This window comes from Poecilia mexicana, unplaced genomic scaffold (assembly GCF_051168715.1).
Source record: "Poecilia mexicana isolate PSO_F unplaced genomic scaffold, ASM5116871v1 scaffold_13, whole genome shotgun sequence".
Lineage (NCBI taxonomy): Eukaryota > Metazoa > Chordata > Actinopteri > Cyprinodontiformes > Poeciliidae > Poecilia > Poecilia mexicana.
The window spans coordinates 26,582,883-26,607,179 of record NW_028263382.1 but is presented as its reverse complement, the minus strand read 5'-3'; the positions used below and the strand labels follow the sequence as shown (position 1 = coordinate 26,607,179).

At 40.2% G+C, this 24,297-nt stretch overlaps 2 protein-coding genes across 2 annotated transcripts; one reads left to right on the top strand and one right to left on the bottom strand.

Moving 5' to 3' along the window:
- Positions 1–692: 692 nt before the first annotated feature.
- ppm1na (protein phosphatase, Mg2+/Mn2+ dependent, 1Na (putative)) lies at positions 693–5,347 on the bottom strand. Its single transcript, XM_015013999.2, has 6 exons — positions 4,836–5,347; positions 3,763–4,334; positions 1,532–1,649; positions 1,313–1,427; positions 1,159–1,222; positions 693–867 (listed from the first exon to the last, which is right to left on the bottom strand). Exons 1-6 carry the CDS (start codon positions 5,239–5,241, stop codon positions 835–837), a joined length of 1,308 nt encoding a protein of 435 aa, XP_014869485.2. The 5' UTR covers positions 5,242–5,347; the 3' UTR covers positions 693–834.
- Positions 1,578–23,217, top strand: rtn2a (reticulon 2a). Its single transcript, XM_088011959.1, has 10 exons — positions 1,578–1,678; positions 10,042–10,095; positions 10,369–10,881; positions 11,705–11,911; positions 17,204–17,411; positions 17,833–17,971; positions 19,937–20,006; positions 20,095–20,141; positions 20,225–20,283; positions 20,602–23,217. Exons 1-10 carry the CDS (start codon positions 1,621–1,623, stop codon positions 20,675–20,677), a joined length of 1,431 nt encoding a protein of 476 aa, XP_087868085.1. The 5' UTR covers positions 1,578–1,620; the 3' UTR covers positions 20,678–23,217.
- Positions 23,218–24,297: the final 1,080 nt, after the last annotated feature.

Genomic DNA, 24,297 nt, shown 5'->3' with positions numbered 1-24,297 from the left:
AGATTTCCAGAGATCAGACGAGTAACGTCTGTTTCTTTTCCTGTGTGGTTTGAAAATGAGCCGTGACCCATCATTTGTCATTTCGATCCTCATATGAAGAGTTTCTTATCACTCAGAGATGTGGCGTAATGGGAAGTAGCACATATACAGAGCATTTGGAAAGTATTCCCAGTGTTATTGCCTTATTCCAAATTGTAATATTACATTTCATAACATCCAAGGTTACTGTACACCTAAAGTAAAAACAACAACTAACATCAAATGGTGAATCATATGGAACAGTTGGGCTTTAAATCTGTATTTGGCAGCAAGTCTTTAACAATTATGTTGCTGTCATTTACTTACATTCAATGTTTCGGTGATGTTCTGTTTGGTGCCAGCCATACCCTATAAACTGATGGCCCAAAAAAGTCACACAAAAGATGTGAATGAGGAAAAGTGTAGAAAATTGCTCTCGGGCAGCTAAAGTTTATTTGTAGTTACCCAGATTATAATTGATGACAGTATGAAGTCGAGATAATTCTGGTGCTGAATCGCAGATTACATCATAAAACCCTGCGATTTTGAGGTGCACCTAGTTTTGATTGCCGCCGTACTTATTAAGTTGAGTGTGAGTCTGAAAATCAGAAAACCTTGTTACCATAACGAACTGTGAACACAGAAAAACACAGTATCAAAAACCAACACAGTGATCCATATATTCTTTTAATTGACCGGAAAATAAAAACATGAGGACAAATTCAGGGTGTACATCACAGGAAGCATTGTCCTCTTGGTTAAATGCTCAACTAAAATGTAAAACTTGAAGCCGGTGTTGACTCTGTGGTTATGACATTAGCTTGAATCCTCCTCAGATCCCCCAATGTCCTGCAAAGTTGCAATTCAATGAGTTAGTCCAGTTGGAACGTCTAAATGTTATCAATCATTTCTAAATTGTAAATTGTTCCAATCCTGTAAAAAATTCCCAATATCACTCGTTGATTTTAATCGTTTCTCTAATGCTTGTCAAGGGCGAAAATTCTCACTTTAAATTTTTGGAATTTCATCCCATCTGCTACTCAATATTTTTCATTTTTGACTGGACAAAAAGACAAACATATTGAAAAGCAGTAATTGTGTTCAGCAGTGATGGCTGAATGAAATGCATGAATGTCTCACCATAGGTTCCTGCGTCCTGAGATTCATGATGTGTTTCTGATAAGCTCCTATGATGCAGTCTCTCCTGCGAACACAGAGATGGTTCAGTCCACACATTCCTGCTTTGATCTATTAAAGCTGACGGTGATTATTAATCATAAGTTATTTAACTCACTTGCTGGTGATGCCTCCCCCTGGTGGGAGCCCCGGTATCTCCTCTGCAGCCAGGAACTTGATCACATACAGAAGGTCGGGATCTTCATCTTTGGATCGCATCATCTGAATGATTTCTGCGGAGGCAACAATTTGAGATGAAAAATGCACAGAAGATGAAAGCAGCCTGATAAAACTTAGTGGGAACTTAGTTGGAACTTCTGCAAAGCCATCCAATCACCTCCCACTTTCATGTCAATGTGCTGCTCCAGGTTTGCCTCGCGCTGCAGTGCCTCCTGCGACACCTGGGGGGCGCCTGGGAAGCACACGATGATGATGCTGATGTTATCCAAGCTGCCCTGCAGAGGGAAGCAGAGGATTAATTCAGGTAAGTCCAAAATTATTCATACACCAAGAGGATGTAGAGTTAAATTAGCTTCCTTTCAGCAAAAACGCTCGTCCCTGAGAGGAAATGAGACAAGAGATAATGATGGTAAAAGGTGTTGGCATCGGTTTTGAAAAGTTAAAATTTTGAAGAATTAAATAAACAACATAAAATAAAAATAATCATGATAGCTTTAGTCATTGAACAAGCATTTTAACACATAAACAAGACAAATTTTTTCTATATTTGGTCTTGCTTTACTACGTTCCTGTGGGGTTTTTTGTTGTTTCAAATAACTGTACAAGTCATTTCTAGGTTTTCTATTCACATTAAGATCTTAATAGCTATATTAAATAGCACTTAAATTGTAACTGAAAAGGGTGAAAAACTAGTTGGCACCTTAATAATAATAATAACAATAATAATAATAATAAGAAGAATATAAGTTATTATTATTATTATTATCATTATTATTATCATTATTATTATTAACAGTGGTAAACCTAAAACAAACATTAAATAAAATATGTCAATAATCTTCTAGCTTTGCTACTCATTTAATTAAATATTTCCAGTATTATATTTTAATTACATTCATTTTATCATGTGTTACTTTAACTAAGGGCTGTGTGATAGCTCCAATATTAATCAATCTAATGTGGCAAAAGAATGGATCAATAACTATTTGTAAGCAGGTGGTCAGATCTGAGTAATTTCGGCTATTAATAGTCATTTGTTGCATTTGCAGTTTTTTTTATAATTGGTGATGTTAATAGGCTACGTACGGCATGTAGCTTTTGTAAAATGCATCTTACATCATGACTGTGTTACTGCAGAGCTGTGAGGTCAATCTACTGGAACAGGAAGTGTTGCAGATACACTGAAGCCTTTTCAGGTGAAATAAATAGCAGCACACAGAGGGAAGGATTAAAACTCAGAGGGGGAGTGTCTTCCACTGTTCTGCTGAGCTCTCGTCAACGCGCTCACACTCAGTGTTAATCCCGACCATGTGCAGCTTTTCTTGCTCCAACCTAATGTTTAAGGATCTCTTAGTGCGTCTATATATAAGTCAGGCAAAGCGCTCAGCGGTATTTTTGATCAGCCAGGAGTAGAATCCACTTACGTAACAATCAGGTGCGTCACTGAGAGCCTGCTTAGCTCACCTTTTTGTCAGTGTGAGGCTACTGATTCATAAATCTGCTTGCTGTAGCGTCTAGTGAGACTATAAACAACCGAGTTGAATCTAGTGGAGTCTGGAGAAGTTTTGGCTGTAAGTTCACTTCAGAGCAAAATAATGAAACACACACTTGATTCTAGACTTGCCTGTTGAAATGATCTGTATTATGGTATTGGACTGACAATAATGTAGGACAGTAAAGTCTTTTATTAGTTTTGGTAGTTGCTAAATGATTGCAATAATCTAATAAAAGGGAATGAATGGACAAATGAGTGAAATAATCAAGTCTGCTGTCGTGTGGTTAAATTGGATATTAGAGTTGCGATCTTGAATACTTATTATTTTGCCATTTATTGCTTTGTTGTTATTATTAGCATCAGGACACAGAAAAAAAAACTAGAATTATGTGTGTTTTTAGGTGGGAAAAAGTAAACCATGTTCCTTTCCTTTTATGTAAAACGTACAAAAACAAATGTCAAAATCATTGGCCCTGTAAAATAATCCACAAATAATGAGCCTAATTGGCCCAAACCCAAAAGTCATCACCACACTCTGATGCAAATAAATGTTTACATTTATCAAACTGCTAAGCATTTTATTTAGAGTTTCTCTCTGATAGTGATTTCAGCTTTTCTTTCATATATGTCCTGTTAATTCATAATAACACATGAAAGAAATAAATGTGCTACAGGATATTTGATACAAGAAGCCAACAGGAAATAAAGAATTTGCTAAATTATTCATATTTATTTCTAGATATGTGATTCCTAAACTAGTTGATTTTTCTTCCTTTTATCTACTCCTTTAGAAGCTCCTACTGAAATATCAAATCTACGTCTTAATCACAGATTAAAGATTAATACTGACACCTCTCGGTCCTTGTGTAATTTACGTTGGTCTTACGTCTCACCTTATAGAGGCAGAGGTCAATGACTTGGGTACAGATGTCTCTCAGGTCATCGCACACCTGGAGACGGTTGCGTATGAATGCGCACAGTTCCTCGTTACCGATGGCGTCCCACACGCCGTCGCATGCCAGCACGAGGAACTCGTCTTCGGGTGTCCTTTCCAGTTCATACACTTCCGGTTCCGGTGACACCAGTTGCTCCGTTTGTGGTCTCCAGTCCACTTCCTTGAAGTCAAAGTCTCCCAGTGCTCTGGAAACGGCCAGTGAGCCGTTAATCCTCTGCAGGGTAACCGAGCCGCCGGCGTTCTGGATCCTCTCCTTTTCCCTGGGATTAAACGGCTTGTGGTCCTCTGTGTAGAAGACCACCTGGCCATTGTGGCAGAGGAAGGTGCGCGAGTCCCCGCAGTTGATGAAGTAAATGTAACGTGGAGAAATCATGACAGCCGCTGCGGTAGAGCCGCTTCTGTCCCAGCTATCCTTGCGAGCCATTTTGTGCATGTGGCGATCGATGCCCAGGAATCCCTCACGGATTCCCTCCTTCACCTGGTCAGGGTCCTCGTTTGCTTTGATCCCACCTGTTGAAAACAATATTTGGGAATTCAGATAAATGTATGCACTGTATGTGGGAGTAATGATTAAGTCTAGGGTTCAACAAGACTTTATAATGTCCATTAGTCTACTTTTCGACTGGTTGCTTGGGACCCACTTGTAGGTTTTAAAATATTGTACTGTGAATCTAATGGTGGGTTTTGGTATAAAACAAAGAGTTGATGGAGAAGCACTTGAGGCTCTCCAAGGGCATCTCTCTGTAAGAGATGCCCAAAAGGCATCTCTGTAAGCCCATAAGGCTTACAGAGATGATCTTCTCTGTAAGCCTTTTGGGTTAAGATTTATTCATTCATGGAATCCCCAAAACATGTTTTCAAATTCTTCCAAGATGTCTCAACTCTGTTTTAAACCCTTGCAAATGCCTGTTTTGTTGTTTCTAGTCCGTAAAAACATCCAGTCCCAGTAAACTGTAAGTTTTGCATCAATATTCAACCGTATTGAAGGTATTATCAGCATTAGTTGTGTACCTGTTGTCAGGATGTGATCCAGCAGGTTTCTGGAGCAGTACTGGGCCACTGTGATGCCTGCATGTCCATCAAAAACAGCGAAGTACGCCCAGTCCTCCAGGTCTCCCTTCAGCTGGGGCAAACAGGTGTGGGCATCTTCCATTTGAGCCCTCCAGCCCTGCATGCTGGCCACAGCGTAGTTCAACCCCAAACTAGAACCCCCTTCTGCAACATGTTTCTCCAAGTTGGGGCGGTCCAGGTAGGGGCTTGGCATTGCGTCTTCGTCTTCTAAATTGTCCTCCTCCTCACAGCCTCTTTCCCTGGATCCGGCCTTGAAGAAGAACGTTACCATTTTCTCCGTCTCTTTAACCAGCTGCCGGAGAAAGGAGGGCACCTCCACATTGCTGGCACGCCTGGCCGTCCTCATCACGCAGCGGAGCCTTTGCTCAAGCTTCCTGCTCGACCTGCCGGCGGCCCGTCTCCTCCTGGTGCTCCTCCGCCGGCCGTGTGTTTTCCTCAACAGGTCCAGGGCAACACTTAAGCTGTGCCAGCCCTACCAGATAAACAAATTGCTTTTAATGCAAAAAATAAAAAATAAAAAAACAAAAAATGAGGGTTTTTAATTTAAAAACAAGAGTCCCGTTTGCTCATCCTTAAGCCGACTTGTACAATTTCCAGCGTCTGAGGTCCTTCGGCCCGTCTTAATCTCACTCCTCTCTCCGCCTTGTTCTGACGGTCACTCCTCTATCACTTAATCTGTTTAGTTATCCATCTTCTCTGCCCCACCCACTCATCTCCCTTTCTTTCCTATGAAACTCTGCTGGATAATCACCTGGCCAGTGAGGCACAACAGATGACCAGCATGTGCACGCACACCCCCTGGATTATTAAGAGTACATTTTACGCAATGCAAAGGAATCCCATTATCAGACTCAGCAAAGGGATTGCATGAGTGATTTGTTTTATCTTATTTTGTATTTTACTCACTAAGCACCTTGCTGCTCTGCTTGGGGACATTCTGTTACTGTAAACACGATTCATCTGAAGACGTTTAGGACATTATTGGACATGTGAAGGTTTTATGGTTTAGCAGATGCAGCGGGATTGCTTCTACTGTGAACATTAACATCTGAACTCCACAGCAAAAGAACATATAAAAATGTAACATGTTCAACATGAAGATGTTTTTGATTTATGATGTCTCTTGCGCAATATAAATGATTTGCTGCAGATCTGAAACACAAATGTCTTCCGTTTACCCACTGGCTCTAGTTTAAATACAGACTCTAGGCTTTATATTAGTTTTGATTTCCTGAGGCGCATGGCTCCCGAGGGACTTTGGCCTGCTCTGCTTTTTAGAAACTAAATCAGATCCAGGTTTCTTGGCTGCTCAAAGTTTTAGCTTCCTTAACAGACTTCTGCAGAACTGAGATCTTGACTTTGCCGCATCCACTCCTTGACCTTTTTTTGCTCTTTCTTTAGCCATGTACTTGTTGCTCAGCTGATATGTTTGTGGAGGTCATTGTCATGCTATTGTCACAACCCATCTTTAGTGTTCTGGTTGAGTGACGAAGGATGTTCTTTAAGGTCAGATACGACCTGGTTCTTTGGCTTCTTAATGCAGTGAAGTTATCGTTTATCCCAAGCAGAAAAACTGCCCCACAGCATCTTATCTCCACTCCCATGCTAGACCATAAAGAATGTTTTCTTTGGGTCATAATTAGCATTTCTCTTCCTCTGAACACAGTGGGTCAAGCTGATTCCAAAGATCTTGATTTTGGTCACATTTGACCGCCACGATATCTCAAGACTTTTTCAGAATATTTTAGAGATTATCTTGGGAATTGAAGAGAGGTTTGCAGATAAGCCCTGATCTGGTCATTAACAAACTAGTGTCATGTACTGTAAGCTGATCCCTCCCCGTTTTCATGATTAGCTTGACCCTATGAGGCAACATGTTGACAGGATAGTTGATGACCATCCTGTATTTCTTTCTTATTGAATTACTCTCCCCAGGTTTTTGCTGATGGTCTTGTTCTCTATTCCAGCTTTGGTTGGTCTCTGATGTTCTTTTAACTATTGTTTGGTTTTTCCTGTGGTAGGGATGATGCTGTTAAGGAAGAAATAGATGGATGGATGGATGGATGGATGGATGGATGGATGGATGGATGGATGGATGGATGGATGGATGGATGGATGGATGGATGGATGGATGGATGGATGGATGGATGGATGGATGGAGAGGAAATCATTGCTATGTCGTGTTAACAGTAGACGTGTAGCAGTAATAATGACTCTACTAATTTTGTTTAAAAAATCTGAACAAGTTTGTTTTGTTTTGTTTTTTTCGTACTGAACAAATGTACTTAAATTAAAGGTTGGATGTTTCTGAATTGTCATTGTGACGACTGCAGACTTTTCACACATCTTTATCAGGGCCGTCAAGAAATGTGGAAGGTCCTATGATTAAATGTAATTTAAAAAAAAATAAAACGTACATTACAGTCAAATGCTATAAATTGTCATATTCGAAAACACCTGAATCCAGGAAAATTATATTAACAGACAGTTCTTCATGATATAAATATCACAAACTTTGATATTGTGACAAGAATAAATTTGCATTCTAATTTGCAAATCCTTATGGAAGAGTATATTGTAAATTTTTGTTATTATTGTAAATATTTATTTAATTTATTATAAGTTAAAAAGAAAAGAAAATCTGTGAGATTTAACTGACTTATCTCCTTTCTTCTTTTTCTTTTGTGTATTTTCAGCTCCCGACCTGGTTAAGTGGTGCTAAAGACTTTATGTGACCCTGTTCTCATCCAGTTATAAATACAACTAAACCTTTTATTAACTTACCCTGATCTCTGGCTGCAGGTCGTCGCTTTATTTGTGTTTGTTTTCCTCGAGTAAACACGCACACGGTGATCGCATTTGCACTTTCCCACTGTGACCTCAGTCAGATGCTAAATGACTTCTCTAGTTTGGTGTTTGATTGCCGTGTCTGGTAATGACCATTAATATAAAATAAAACAGCCAAAAATATTTATTCGTGAAGAAAACGTAACATAAAATGGTCACTTATATAAAATATAAACAAAGTATACTAAAGTTTGTGGTTGTCTATGAATACTTCTTTCTTTTAAGTTTTAAAATTCCATTTCACATTTTCCACTTTAACATAAATATAAAAAAGAAACAAGAGAATTATGAACACTTTTCCTGTTATGCGTTTTGCCCTCCCAACTCTTGTACGTTTCTGTCAGGATCAGGTTTATTCTGGCTCTTCACTGCCCCCTACTTAACATCTTTTTCATAGCTATGCTTTAATTTCTTTAATCATTGCATATGACAATCTTTAAGATGAATATGTAACTCACTAAAGCAAACTTTCCTTGCAGGCTTATTTTTGCATTATGATGAAGCCTGCATCATCATCTGCACGTGTGCTGCATTATTAATGACTTAGCCCTCCCTGCCTCCTCCCTGTCTCCTGCTCCTAAAGCTGGAACCACGTGATTAGAAACAGATAGACATGGACTGGCTGTGAATGAAAAGATGACAACAGGCGCTCACGCTCCTCTTCCTTTCCTGTAGCGTACGCTCCTACGGCTGCAGTCGCAGCGACGCAAAATGAGATGACGAGCGGAGGCGGCAGAGGGGAGGATGTTGGAGTGGAGTGAGGCAGGGCGGGGTTGCTGAGTAACAGAGGCAGGAGAGGAAAGAAGCTGCTTTCACAGGAGACGGATGAAGAGGGTGAATCCACGCAACGTGAGTGCCGGCAGTGGATGAGGGAGGGGGGCTTCCAGACTGGATGGGCCCAGCGATGCCTTGATGGAGTATGGGCCAGGTTTTAGGATTCTCCCACTGCCGTAAGTCTTGTTTGTGTTTGTTTCTGTGCATGCTCGCACAGCGGCGATCTCGTAGATGTGCATAACCCGCCTTAGCACCTTTTTCTCACATCATCGTATGCCTTAGCTCATCCCGTCTCCCTGTCTATCCTACTTTTACCTTGAATAAACAGTAAATGGATCGCTGCACTGCAGAGGCACTCTTATTGTTTTCATGTCTCAGTTTGCAGGTTGTGTGCAGAAAGCCTTTGCATGGAGTCATGTTCAGATCGTAAATCATCCCTTCCTGAATGCTTCTGTTGTGCTTTGAATTTGTGCCCCCCAGTCTAATCTAAAGCTAAGTTACAGTAGTCGAGTGTTTTCCTATGCTCACACTATTCTGCTGCACAGAATATGCTGCATTCAGTGCAATGGCTGCCTGCTTGATTTATACATGCTGGCAATCTAATGCAGTGAAAGCCTTTTACTTCTGCCAGAACCACTCAATATTCAATGACCTACAGTATGCACTCAGGAGTGATGAACACACTGTGTTCCCTTAGTCTGATATTTTCTACCAGCATTAATATTTGTTAGCCTTAGCAGCATCTTTTCACATGAAATGCAGGCAAGGAAAGAATTATAGTGCCCTTACAGTTGGTTCTTGTGTGGTGCTGCAGTGTTTATGGGGTTTGTGTGTTCCTGCTCATCTGCAGTACATCTGTGCTGAGCTATATAATGGAACAGTTTATCTCTCTGGATTTGTTTTTATGTCTCAAGACAAGTTTATTTGTGAAGCACATTTCAGTAACAAGGCGGTTCAAACTGCTTCACACCAGAAAAAAAATAAAAATCTTTACAGCAACCAATAACGGAACAGCAATTGGTTACATTACAGTTTGTTAAATGCTAAAATAAAATAAAAAATCATCAAGCAACTATATGTAAAATGTGATTACAGTGGCAGCTCTACTTTAGCCATGATTTAAAAGAACTCAGTGTTTCAGATGTTTTGTAGTTTTCTGCAAGTTTGTTCCAGGTAAAACTGAATGCTGCTTCTCCATGTTTGGTGTTGATACGACAACAAGCCGTTCAGTGATTTATAAACTAGCAACAGTATTTTAAAGTCTATTCTCTGAGCTACAGGGAGTCAGTGTAGGGACTGTAGAACTGGGATGATGTTGCTATATCTTCCTAGTTTTAGTGAAAACAGGATTTTGTTGGAATTGTTCTTTAAGTGATAGAAGGCTGACTTTGTAACCGTTTTTATATGTCTTTGGAGGTTCGGGTCTGAGTCCACCGCTGCTCCCAGATTTTGGGCCTGATCTCTAGTTTCTAGCTGTAATAACTGAAGGTGCTTGTTGATGTAACATGTAACTACTTTCTTCTAGAGGAATATGGCTCTGTGGCATCCACCCCAGACTCAACACCTCCGTGCACCGATGGTAAGAAGCTCTCGCCTCTCCTCTGTACCTCGTTTAGTTTTTATTTACATCTTGGAATAATAATGTCGCAATTACTTTGATAGCAACATCAAAACAAGTTTCATCTGAAAACCTCATGTGTTTCTACCTTTCATCTGTCAGAAAAACAAAAAAAAAAAAAAAACAGAAATGTCTCTTGCTGATCAAATAAACTGCTTAGTGTTAGGACTACTTGAAGACGTCTTCATCATCGTCTTTGTAAATCAATGACTGCTTGTCTTGATTTGTATCCAGGCGGCAACGAGGAGTCAGAGATGTGCGATCTGCAGACAGCCAGAGAGTGGTCCGATGACGACGAAGAAGTGGAGACAGGAGATCCAGACGACGACGAAGGACAAGCTTCCTCCCCGTCCATCTGGGGGACTCCTCGCCAGCACTCCTTCGAGCTGACCTTCTCTTACATCGCCATCGCAGAGGCCGAAGCGGTTGGGAGCTCACGCCACCATCGTGAGCGACGCAGGGGTGTCCCCCGGCTGGGACGCGCTCCTTTGATTCGAACTGACACGTTGGAAATGCTGTTAGACTCCCCTGATGAGGACTGGGAGCCACAGGGGTTTCTCAATCAAGATGAAGAAGAGCCAACATCGGAGACTCGAGCGCGGGAGTCGGAGGAACCACGGACAGCAGGTCCTGTGGGAAGAAGGGAAGGGGAGCAAAGGGAAACTCTTACAGTGCAACCCGCTCCTGGACCTCTGGACTCAGAAAGCGAAAGGACAGATGCGGGAGACGGACGAGAAGAGAGCGCAGGTCAGAGTGGTCAGCGAACCTCTGAGATCCAGCAACGCAGTTTCTCACAGATAGATTATTCCCCCAATTCGTCTTTCAACCTTTTAAAAATTATTAGATTAAATATTTTTGCTTTTGTTGTTGTTTTGAGAAACTCGTTTTGCTTCACAAATGCTGCACATGTTTACTCCTGGCGCTGTCAGCGTTCAGCTCATCCCTGCTGTCTGCAGCCATTAGTATCAAACGTTCGCGAACCCCGAGCTAATTATAAAGTCTGACACTCAGTGACCTTTTTCTTCAAGGGGTTCTTCATTTCATGTGGCACAGATGAGCAGAGTAAGACATCAAGCCATATGTCAGAAAGCCCTCACATGAATTGAATGCTTATTTTTTACATACCAACACACTCACTGGCCACTTTATTAGGCACACCTCACTCCTACGACGTTGGACCCCCTGTTTGCCCTAAGAACCACCTTAATGTTTTATAGATTCAAAAAAGTGTCGGATACCTCAGAGATTTTTGTCCACACTGACATTAATTTCTGTGCTGCAAATCTCTTGCCCCATCCCATCCCAGAGATGCTCGTTTGCATTGAAATCAGTTGAGTGTTTAGAGTAATTTGAAGACGTGTACTTAATAAAGTGGCCGGTGAGTACATATGGTAAGGCATTACATCATCAGACTTGTGAGATTTTCTCGTTACTGGAGCTGATGTCACACAGCAGAAAAGATGATTCTGCAGAGTTTAGGAGACCCAAAGAAAGAGCTGCATTTTTGCAACGGTGCCTGTAATTTATTTACTTTATCACCATGGTGACATCAGCTTCTGTTTCCCGGCAGCAGAGGATTCACCAACCTCGGAGCCCGAGTCTCCCGTCACCTTGGAAACCATTTCAGTCAAGCTGCTCACCTCTGTGCGACCCACAGACCCAGCGCGCTCGTCTGCGGCTTCCGTAGGCCGCAAGTCTCAGGAACAGCTGCTCAGAGATCACTGGTTTTCAGCACCGGACCTGGCAGAGGATCTGACCGTATGCATCCACATAGCAGGTGCAGGATTTCATCGCTACGTTTTACTAACATATTTTTTGTTTTCTGTTTTCATTTCTGCCTCCTCAGATCTTCTGTGTTTTATGCTATTTTTGCTCAGATTCTTCCTCACAGCTCACAAGTCAATGCTTTAATCAGAGATACGCTCAGATTTCCCTCTCAGCATGTACCTTCAGGGGCAGGCAGGCAAGAGATCCTGGCTGTCCACTGTCTCCATAGTAACCAACTCTCTGGAGGTTTCGGGAATGATGGGCTAATTGCAGGGGAAACATTCCAGGCTTTAGCTGACTTTTTCAGGCAGACACACCAATGATACCGCTATCGGTGTGTGTCGTGTGTCTCACAGAAACTAGGGCGCGCGTGTGTGTGTGCGTGTGTGTGTGTGTGTGTGTGTGCAGTTTCTTTGTATGCAGATTCGTTGGCGCTAGTAGGAAGTTCTTGAGTGAGTGAGGCAGAGAAGGGATCATTAGAGATAAGATTCAGTCATCGTGCTTGATGGGTTTTCAAGTGGACTATTGCAGTGGTCAGACAAGGGCTGTGTCTCACTTAGGTGAGGGAGGGATTTAAAGCCTGCTGATAATTTTGTGGTCAGACAGATAACAGACCTAGTGTAGTGTAGTCTTAAATAAATAGGTCACATGCAGAGTGTCAACATGAGAATTGTCCTTCTTTTTATTCTGTTACTTCAGGTACCAAATGCCACATCTGAATAAATGTTTGCAACCATTAAAATTTGACACTGCTGAGTGGGGAAAAAACAAACTTTAATAATAAAAAAAAAGTTTCCCTAGTTTAGAACTTTTAATTTGATCATAAAGTGTTTTTAATTCTGGTTTGCTAAATATACCATGTATATAAATTTAATTAATGGTTGAGTTGAGTATTAGATTTAGATTTAGAGCTAATTCCTTATACAACTGCCTTACTTGAATGGGCCTCCGTGTAATACCAGGAAATCAGGATGCCATAAATTGTTAATTAAAAGCTCCTGCTGTTAGTTATCAATATACATGTAATATGCATTCCTAATTACTTCTTTCAGGTCTCTATTCTCAGCAATTAAACAATGTTTAAGTAAAAAAAATTTCTTTTACATTTTTACAGAAAAAAGTCCCAAAGCAATGTACATGAAATGATTCATTCTAAAATTGAGAATAAAAGTAATAAAATAAACAAATAGCTTAAAATAAAATAAAAAAAATCAGCTTGTTAGAAATGTAAGTCAAAAAAATCAAGCATCACTACTATTTGCAGCAATCCAAATAGATTATGGGACTTTCAAGAACATATTTTGGAAGATTTATTTTTTCTTTTTTCTTTTTTTTAATGCAAATATGTTGGAAGTCTTTTCAGTTTCTCTTGGATGGAAAGAGAAGCAGACTTTGGCTTAAAAAAAACAGAATTAACTCTTCTCTGGTAAATGACAACCAAATGGCCATTATTATTTCTTCTCATTGGACTTTGCTTTAAAAGCTGATCGATTTCAAAACAGTGAAAAGAATTAGCTCCATGTTCTCTGGCAGGGAGGCTTGAATAGTGGAGGGCGATTCTGTGGACCAGCAGATTATTTTGGGCTGTTGGGCCTTTGCAGTGCTGAGTGAGCATTGGACGGCCAAAAACAGCTCAGGGGGGAGAAGGGAGTTGGTTCAGTGGGGGAGACAGAAAGGGAGAGGGAGAGACTGGAACAGTGACCAAACATGGCCAGTAAAGGTGAGACATTTTAAAGAAATTCACAATTTTTTATGCTTGTGTAGCTAAAAAGCATGCTTTGAAGTGTTAAGCCAAAATAAGGAGAACAAAATACATTTGATTTAAGTTAAGAAAGGCAGTTGAAAGAAGCAGAGATCTCTCATCTGTCTTAGATCCGTTTACATTTTGTTTGAAACAGAGTAGAAGACAAGCTACAGGTGTGTTTGACTTTAGGCTGATGAGCTGCTCAGGGTAACTAGCTGGAATCTCTATCAGTGGCTTCAATTCAAAGACGTGTTTGCCATTCAAATGAGTTAAAACGGTGCTGCTACGGTATCAGACAGCTGTCTGCTGGCTGGCTTGATTTTACCGCTTCAGGCTGGACAGCTGGGACATGCACAGACATTTCAGTGGACTAGCAAACAGGCGGGCATGACCTGACCGAGAATAAATGAATGGATGGTTGCTTTGAGTAGACATTGCCTTGAAGTTCATTTTATTTTCACCCAAAGTTAAAAATAAACTCCTTTACTTATGTTCACATTGTTATATTGAGTATTTATTTATTGATTGCTGCCTGGTTGCAATTATTTCCTTTAAATTTGCTTCCTTCAGGCAAGCAGATACAAATGTATATTTACAGTCATATTAAAGATATTAAAATATGAGGCTTGTTTTATCAGATTAAACATTCCTTTTTAAATAATAACCTTTAAGTAGATTTTAAACAGAAGTTTCATTAAGCTCATATTTCTGTGTGAAATGTTATTTTTAATTGGTCCGATGTGATGTTCTAAATCACGTGTCATGTTTTCATTTGCTATGTATATACATATTATTCCTTCCATGTCCCTGTTAATCTACTCATGCATGTTCTTAAGTTACAAACCGTAGGAACGTTTGTTTTTAAGGATCTACACTGCCATCAAAAAGCATCTTCCTCTATTACAGATCTCTTCTGATTTCTGTTACGGTTCAGCCCAAACCAAAATTTCCTCTGTTTTTGGTGAGTCGTTCGGAGGTGGATTTGCCCACTGGTGTCGCAGATGATTGTCAATCTGCATAATCCAGGTGAACCTGAGCTCTTAGGTCACAAATTGATTGCAGGACATTCTTCTACAGGATTCTCTGGTTCCATCGATTACTCAAGATGTTTTTAGCCAGTGATATACAAACCTTTGAGTAATTTTTGGTCAGTGTTGTTTTTGTTATTGGGACTTTCCCATCCTGCCTCCTTCTTAATTATGGAGCATAAATGTTGCAGAAGCAAACAAGGCCTACGGTGCTTTAAATATTGTTCAGGGATTTTTGTGACCTCATGCTTTTTCCATTTTTTGTAGGCTGGCTAGTCCAAGGAAGGTTCACCACTGTTTCATGTTTTCTACGTTTGTGGGTAATGGCTGCCAGCGTGGTTCACTGGAGTCCTAAAACCTTAAAAATAGTCAGTTACTTTGTCTCGTATTCATAAGACTGGGGCATGATGTAGTGATTTCTACATTTTTTGGCCTACTTCATGGTGTTTGGCAGGTGCTATTTCAGTTTTTGTCAAATTCAGCAGTGAGCCACTGGAAAAATGAAATAAACAAATTGTGGTTGATCGCCGTTATGTCATGCGGTTAATTTTTAACATAACATCCAAATGGTCCAGAAAGCACTTATCCCTTTATTGCATGAAAACATATGTAGAAAAGTTCATTTTGTATGTAGTAAAGTTGTTTAATCTGATGTTAAATATTATCACGTTTGAGTAAAAAAGCAAAAGCTTATAGAAGAAATCTGTGAGGGAGACGCAAACTCAAGGAAGAGTACTTTTGAAAATGGGTGAATATAAGATGAAAACAAGCGTCCTTTCATCTCTCACCTACAAACAAATCATTTACCCATGTAATTGCTCTTATTATTATCCAGATATTATAGCATAGGCCTGGTGCAACAGATTCTCTCAGGAGATGTTATTAATTGTGGTCATATAACCACATTTCCTTAAAGTAGACTAGGAGTAAATTGTAGAAAATTGCTGTAATGTATGATCTGTCGATGTAGGTACGAAACATCTCGTATTGTCACGATGAACCATCCCGGAGCAAGTGGCTCCACTTCTTCTCTGAGAAAGTCAGGCACAAAATGACCAAAACTACCAAAGTGGGAAGTTATGAAAGCAAAAAGAGATAAGGAGCCAATAAAAAGTGATGGTTGGTTGACTCTGTTATTTGCTTCTGTATTTTTTAATTATTGTTTCTTTTTGTTCTACTTATGGAAACCTTGATTACCGCAGAGATGCTTCTTTTTAATTGTGCTGCTTCTTCACTAGTACTGGAATATGATACTAGAGATAAATTAGTGCTGCTTGTCGGTGTGTTGAGCATCACCCAGAATGACAGCCAGCAGGACTATTGCAGGGAAGCTGTGGGAATGAATTGTGTACTGAGGTGTTATAAATAACCCACCCACTGACAATGCTCTCTCTTCAAAGAGGCTTCCATGAGTACTTAGCTTTTCCTCCTGTCTGCGTGACAGACACCCAGAAGTCTGTGTTTACACAACGCACTGTTGTTGCTGTTATAATTGGTTGTGTGTGTATATGCATATGGAAAATCCCTGAGTATGTACATTTAAACAGGATGTTTAGTAAATTGGTTAATATCCATGAGTGCATAATCCCTAAACTGCAAGAAACTTTCTGTTTGAATTATTTAGTTCAGAGGTTGGACAAAGAAAACCCTCCCTTACGGGACAGGAAAAGCAGCTAAAGTTCAATGAAAAACTGCAGCAGGCTTTCAGAAAGCCTGAGGAATCATTGATCAAGGTCACTCTTAATTGTTAAATTAAAATCTGCTTTACTGGAAGCAAACGTTAAAGAAGCGAGGCCTGGCTCAACGGCTTCTGCAAAGAACATGGATATAATTGTCTCTAGCAGTGTGAGCGGACCACGGGGTTCAAATCTCAAACAAGACCCCACTTTGTTATATTTAGCCTCCAAGACTAAAACAAGGCGAAATTGGTTTAATGTGAAGTAAACAGAGACCAAAACGTTAAAGTTAAAACTGTATGTATTAGAGATGTCTGATCCAACTGTTCCTGGCAGACAATGAAACCATCAGGGTGCAGATTATCGGCCTGACATGTGACAACAGGTGCTGGGAATTTAAATTCCCTTCAACCGCTGGCTTTTTTTTTTTTTGTTGTTCCTCTGAAGGCTAAATTCAGCCAAGGCTTGAGCCTGGAGCTGCTGGGTGCTTTCTCAGGCTTGATGACGAAAATACCTTCTTTTTTTTTTCTAAATGTTTTTCCCTCCTTATTCTTTCTTCTCAGTAATATCTATTCCCTCCTTATTCTTTCTTCTCAGTAATATCTATTTTCCTGCTCATCTGTCTAAAAGTACACCCATTTTAAAACAGAGAAATGAAAGACTAGATAATATTTAGTCATAATTTATAGACAACGTTGGATATTAGGGGTTCTTAGGTTTGGGAATTAATCGAGTACCTGTGTTCCGACTTCATAAATATTTTCAAAATGTAATTTCACTCAAATGTTTGGTCACATTTAGAGTCCTGAACCACTTTTGTCTGTCAACTATCATTTGTTTGACCTGTCTATCAGTAATGGACCTCATCTACTGGAAGGACACAGAGAGAAGTGGCATGGTGCTCACTGCCTTGGTGGTGGGCTTACTGTCCCTGTTCCAGCTCAGCATCATCTCTGTGGTCTCCACCGTCTCCCTGGCTGTCATGTGCTTCACCATCTCTGTGCGCATCTACTACCACTTCCTCCACATCCTCAGCTGGGGGGACGGAGAACATCCTTTCAAGTAAGACGGGTTTCCTTGGATCAAGGCATCAAAGAAACGTCCATGCAGTTTTAATACTCCGATTATTTCCCCGAGTCCTCCACTGGATCAAATATGTAGGCACAAAGGAAACACAGATTCCCTGGAGTTGGACACCTGCTTGTTTTAAATGTGTCGCTGTGTGTAAAACGATGTGCAGAAACTTATTAATGATTTTTATTATTATTATTGCATCTAAAACAGGCAGGATACTGCATGGTAAATATTTTGCTGTCTATATTACTACAACTGAGCTTTGTTAATGAATTAGTTTTACAATAATATTGAGTTGACTGAGGACTCTTTAGACCTATACTGCCTCCTTAACAATTAGCTCAACATATCAGTATTTTAATTATATTTGAGTTGATTTATTGGCTTAATGAGTGTGTGTTTCTGCCAGGTCATACTTGGATCTGGACATCAGTTTAAGTGGAGAGCAGGCTGACATCTACATGCAGAAAGCCATTGTTCTGGCTCTGTCTGCTGTTGATGCCCTGAGGAGGCTGTTTTTTGTAGAAAATCTTTTTGAATCCTTCAAGGTAAGCTAAGCATGCCAATTTAACTACGTTCACTCTATTCGTCTACGTGGTTTTGTTTATCTGCCGTGAGCGATTTTAATGAACCGTGTTGTTTTGCTTTGCTTGGAACCTCCAGGACTCATTAACCCAAACATCTGCATGGCTTCATGCTCTGTCATTTGGCTCTTATTATCAGTCGTGGTCCATCATCACAGCTCCGTGGTTCCCTGGTCACAGCATTGTTACGCAAACTCAAAACAAAGACAGCAGCTGTCACTTTTTATGATATAATCGTTTCAGAAAACAATCCGGCACAATCAAATTAAACAGTATTAGAAGCACGTTGTCTGCACTGCCAGTGCTGAGTCATTATTTTTGTCCCAGCGTCATATATTTACTAGTAAAGTATGGTCTCATAATCTGACTGCCTCTTGTTTACAGCTACTTTAAGATGATAAGCTTTGATTATTCTTTTTAGAATAATTTTGAATGACTAGAGTTAATTTACCGTAACAACTAATAAAAGGTGTAAATTATGAACTTGTTTTGGTTCTGATGTTATTCATAAAGCCTAGTTGTGACTCATGTGTCCCCATCCCCTGTTTTTAGTATTTAGTTTCTGATTGGTATTGTTCTGTACGGGTCTCTTGTTTACTGAATCCATTTGTTTCAGCAAGGGAAGCATGTTGGCGTAACTTCCTTCCTAGTTACTACCTCGTATCTCACTGCCTATCACATTCCTGTCAGGACGATAGGACCGCGAGGTAGCTGAACTTGTAGCCAAACTTGATTGACAACTTCACTTCAGGACCAGCTAACTACCATTAAAGCATACACAAAGCTGGAGCAGGAATAACATAGTGTCCACCTCAAGGCTGAGTTTGTAATGTAACGATTTAATAAGAGAGGAGCAGTGTTGTCTGAGAGTGACAAGTTGGAAACCTCACTTACCGGCACCCTACTCAGGGATTTAAAAGTGCGTGCCATCGTTATAGATCACCATTTTTGACAAAACGATGCACAACATCATCATTCTTATTTTTGCTGACAACTTTAGAAGGCAAATACTTTATTCTGTTGCAGCGAGCTGAGTGGTGACTGTAAAACTAAAATCTGATAACATTCTCCATGTAACCTGTTCATGTTTACACTTACAAAGACACCGCCATTTCACAAAAAGCACGGCATTAAAATGTGGGGTTTTTGCGTGAGAATACTGGTTTTTTTTATTCACACATACAGCTTAAAAAAATGTAATATTGTAGAAGAATTATATATTTTTTTTGCCACATTTCAATAAACAAAAGATATTTATTATATAGATTTATTTCACAAAGGATGAAGTATTTCAAGCTTTTATTTAATGTAATCTTTTAACTACTTTTTTCAGTTTCTGGAAAAAAAGTGTTTTCAGCTGTACATGCTTGTTGAGATGTTTTATCGTCCATACGTTTTCAAACAGAAATTTTAAGAGTGCTGACTCTAAAATGTGACAAAAATTGTCCCTCTTACATTCACCTTAACCGTGGTAGAAAGCGAACACCTCACTTTCTTATTTTAGTCATTAAATTTGGACAGAATAGAAATATTTATAGCAAATGACGATCCCTGGGAGCTGGTTGAGCCCCTTAATCCCTGAACCTCCTAGCCAACTGTGACCCTGCTGGTATGCTAAATGACACACACACCAGTCAGCACACAGAGACCCCCGGGATAAGACCGAGTCTTTTTCCATGTGAGACGGGGGTGTCCCATATCCAACGAACTGGATCCTGTAAGCAAGACCGAGAAACTGTCGGCCATTAGATACTGTGAACTTTATGGAAGATACTGAGACAGGCTAGACGGCAGAAAGATGGATGACGTTCTAAAACTGGAAGTCAAGAATGTTAGCTAAACCTATTTGCACGTCTTTGATGGAAGTTGAATAAAATGTCTTTGTTTATTTACCTTTTTAATTCTGTTTTATCTTTCTTAAATCTCTAGTTCCTGTTTCTGATGTACCTTGTCACATATCTGGGAGGCCTTTGCAACGGCCTTACCATCCTCATCATCAGTAAGAAACTGAAATCCTCACTGGAGACGTAAAACGTATCAATAAACCCTTCGGCTCACACACGAACTCTTTCTTCCTTTCCTCCCAGGTGTGATTGCTCTCTTTTCTTTGCCCCTTTTCTATGAAAGACGGCAGGTAACATTTTTTTATACAACAACGTAAATATTAGTTTCAACACAACAGATTCGTATTTTTTTGTACAAACTGTGATGTTACAGGAGCAAGTGGATGGCTTTATTGGAAAAATTCAGGTCCAAATTGACAGCGTGAAGGACTTGTGAGTATGGCGCCATCTATTGACCCTCAGTGGCTACTAGCACAGCCACACAACTGTTTTCATATGGATGTTGTTCACAGTGAAGCTTAAATACACACTTGTTTTTCAAATTGGGGAGAGGGGGAAGGATTTCCCACAAAACTAGTGGAACGTTTGATGTTTTGCTTTATTTCATTGAATGTTCATAAATAAACCATTAAGGAGACTCGGTGATATTGTCCATACTTACACAAGAGCTAAAGTAGCATTATTGTGTTTTTTTTAAGCAGGCTGTAATTGCAGGAGCACTAACCCCTCCCCTCTCTCTCTCCCTCTCAGTCTGCGAAGACTCGCCCAAGGCGGCGGCCCTCCTCCTGATACGACTCCTGGTGGTGCCAAGCCTAAAACCCAGTAAAATCTGATGGACGACAACTTTAGGAGAAGCTACCAGAGTTGCAGATTGCCACTCAATGTCTTACTCAGCAGTCTGTCCCTTAGACCTCCAGCGGATGGCACTGCAGACACTGGAAACCTGAAGAAAAGAGCAACGAAGTTCTGTGTACTAAGACTGTGTCTCGTTTCTAGAGGTTAGAGGACGGCTCTCAGTTGCTCTTAAGGCGAAGTGAGAGCTAATGGATTCTCGGTGAAAACAATCTGGTAACATCATTTTTGGAAACATAATTTTAGCGTTACAAAGGAGATTCGATGAGCATCTCAGTTAGAGCTGTTGTACTAATGTGCTAAAGAAGGCGAGTGGGAATTTCTCACCCCGACTCGGTCAGTCAGGTGATTTAACGTATATGAGAGGACAAAAACAGGGATCATCATGGCAGCATAAAATGACCACATCTACTTCTTCTTCGTTCAGATACATTTTCATCCTCACAACTGTGTATCTGCATGAATGCCAGTGTATTGTTTTGAATGTGTGCGTCTGCTCTGACAAATTTACTGATTAATTAATCTGTCGGCCCCAATTAAAACAAATTTCTTCTTTATTTTTTTTCTAAAATGTTCTTTTTTGTTGTCACCCCGGCTGTCATTCACTTTCCTTTATGCGTCTGTGACTTCGGCTTTTGCTTTGCCCTTTGTAGGTGCAGCGAGAAAGCAGAGTGATAGATGAGATTTGCAATAATTTTTGCCTAATGCGATGCACCTGAAGTGGAAGCAATGTGCTCGTATGTTTTAGTTGCCGTGTGTCCGTTTAGTGAAAGGTTGAAGATTTTAAACAGTCCTCCCAGTGCTCTTATTGTGCTCTTCTCCAGCTGTTGATGAACTCTGAAAAACTGAGCAAGCGAGATGCAGCAGGTGCCTTTCTGACCGCAGGTCCATGACATCATCACAGTACTTACGGCGACCGCGTCTCTGACCGTCACCTCACACAGAATGCTGTTTTTGTGCAATTACCTTATTATATACACGTCTGTACGCCGGATCTTAAACGAAATTGTAACAAAATCAGTTTCAGGAATCTCAAAAGCATTCAGGATGCTCAGCTATATAAACCCAAACTTTCTTTCAAGCTAATTCTTCAAAGCGTAACGTTACTCCTATGCCTTACTGTTACTCAGCTCATGCATCCGAAAGAGAAGCAAAGACGTGTTAGCAGATGTAAACTCCAGTACGAGTGAGGATTATTACGGCATTATTCCAAAACGTGCTCAATGTGTTACTCTGCAATGGCGTCTGGATGTTTGGTGCCTTGCAAAATCACATATATCCACTGGACCTATTCACATTTTTGCCATGCTGCAATCAGAAACTTTGATGTTTGATTGGGATTTTATGCAATAGACCAACACAGAACAGCTCAAGCTCAGTTTGATTGGATAGAGAATCTGTTTGCTACAGATTCTCTGTTTGCTACAGATTCTCCACTGGATTTATGTTTGAACGTTTTCTGGGCTACTTTTTGATCTGAACCATTGTATTGTGGCTCTGGCTGCATGTTTGGAGTCAGAAGGTGAACATCTGTCCCAGCAGCACAGTGCTTTGCAGTCTAACATGACTTTTACTGAGATTCTTCTGAATTCATCGCTGTTATCAACTCTCAGTAGTTTCCGCCTTAAGGGTGAGGGTAGCAAGGATGACGTTTCCCTTAACAGATTTTCCCACCAGAGCTGAGGTCCAAAGTTATCATGGCTGCTTCTGGTTAATTTTCTCCTTGTCTGACCTGTCAGTGAAAAGTGAACCGCCATGTTTTGGTGGCTTTGCAGTCATGCCATTCTCTTTACATTTTATTTAGTCGCTGAACTAAATAGTGCATCATAAGCTTATCTTGTAAGCTAAACCTGATTAAAGCTCCTCCTCACCTTCGTCCCTGACCCGCCTGCTTTGCTCCTTGGTCTTTATGATGCTGTTTGTTTTCTTTCACAAATTATAGACTGCTTTGCTTTGGTCTGTCACATAAAATCTCAACAAATTACATAAAAAAAGTGTAGTGATAGTGTGATAAAATTCAGCCTCGACCGTATCCCCCCACTATATGCCCCTTTCGCTTTTTAGATGTTAGCATTAAACATGGAGAATAATCAAGAATTGGTTTTCCACTTTGCCTTAGCGTCTTTCCTAACATTTTTCTCTGGATGAATTAATATCAGCTCATGCGCATAAAATTAGTACAAGCCAAGTTTACTGACAATGGTTTTCCTGCAATTATGCCCATAAACATGTTTGTGTTTCTGGGATTAAAATGAGCATTTCTCTAATACGTCCTAGTTCAAGTCACTCGAACTATTCCTACAATTAAAACACTGTCTTCATTTTGTGCTCCGTTATTTGCGTTTCACCCACCGTCTCGACCCCTCTGGATACAGGGTTGCAAATCCGAACCTGAAGTGACATTTAGTCCTTTTAAAAAAACCAATGATGATATGCATTGTAGTTGTACACCAATTATTTTGTATTCTGGATCACCAGACTTTTATCCTTTGAAGAATAAACACGTGAAACTCTCTTTTGTCTGACTTTTTCAGATGTTGCATAAGGGGAAATCCTCAGAGACCGTTAGAAGTGTCACGTAATTGAACAAACCTGCACTTCAGTCAGACCCGTTTTAGCCGAAATACAACAATCTCTCATAACAGTGACAGATTAAAGTAGATTAAATTTGCTGGCGTGGCACTTTTCTTGGACCTCCCAGCTTTTTTTATGTGCAGATACAGAATTCCTGAGGATAAAAGGACCAGTGGCAAAGACCACCCAGAGCAGAACCACATATCCGACTGTGCATGCTGCATTTTGTACATGTTAGAAGAATCCCATAAATACAGATAATTTGATGTGCAAGCATCATTGTAAACACTGAGCCCTATCATATATTGCTCATCCTCACATTATCCTCCTCTTCATATGTGTTGACCAATCAATCTTGTGCTTCTCCGGTTCTAGTTGAACTTCTCGGATTACAAATTGAGACCGGTCAGTTTTAAAACCGGCTTCGTTTTCGTTTATTTAACAGTGAGAAGTCCCAATTATGCTACAAGTGATTTACTTAAACAGGTTCACACAACGCTCCTCTGTCTCTATAGTCTCACATGCATTTTTGGAGCGATGAATGGGAGGATGCAATGTTTGATTCAGAGTCCTATAACTTTTAATCTGAATGGTGAACTAAAAGACCAGCAGGGGTCTTGATGGTTATTTGCCACCAAAACACTGCAGTTTTGTGGCAAATAATCCGACAGAAGAGCTGTAAACCTTTTTTAAAAACTGAACAAAAGGTTACATTTGCACTCGGTATGAATAAAGACTTAACCATAAGTAGGCAAATCGGCCACCCGAAAATATAAAATGTGAATTTGAAAACTGCTAAAAGGGCTATGCACATATTGTATCCGCCAGGTGGCAGCAAAGGTCCAAACGTTTTACTTCTAAACTCAACCTCTCTGCCTGATGAGGTGAAATATGATCACCTGAGCGACATGACAGAAAAGACCCAATCAGAGGGCCGGTCCGTTTAGATCGGTCTATCGGTTAGTCGATAGGCATTTCTTTTTATACAGTCTGAGATGCTTTAAAATAGGTCCGGGAGTC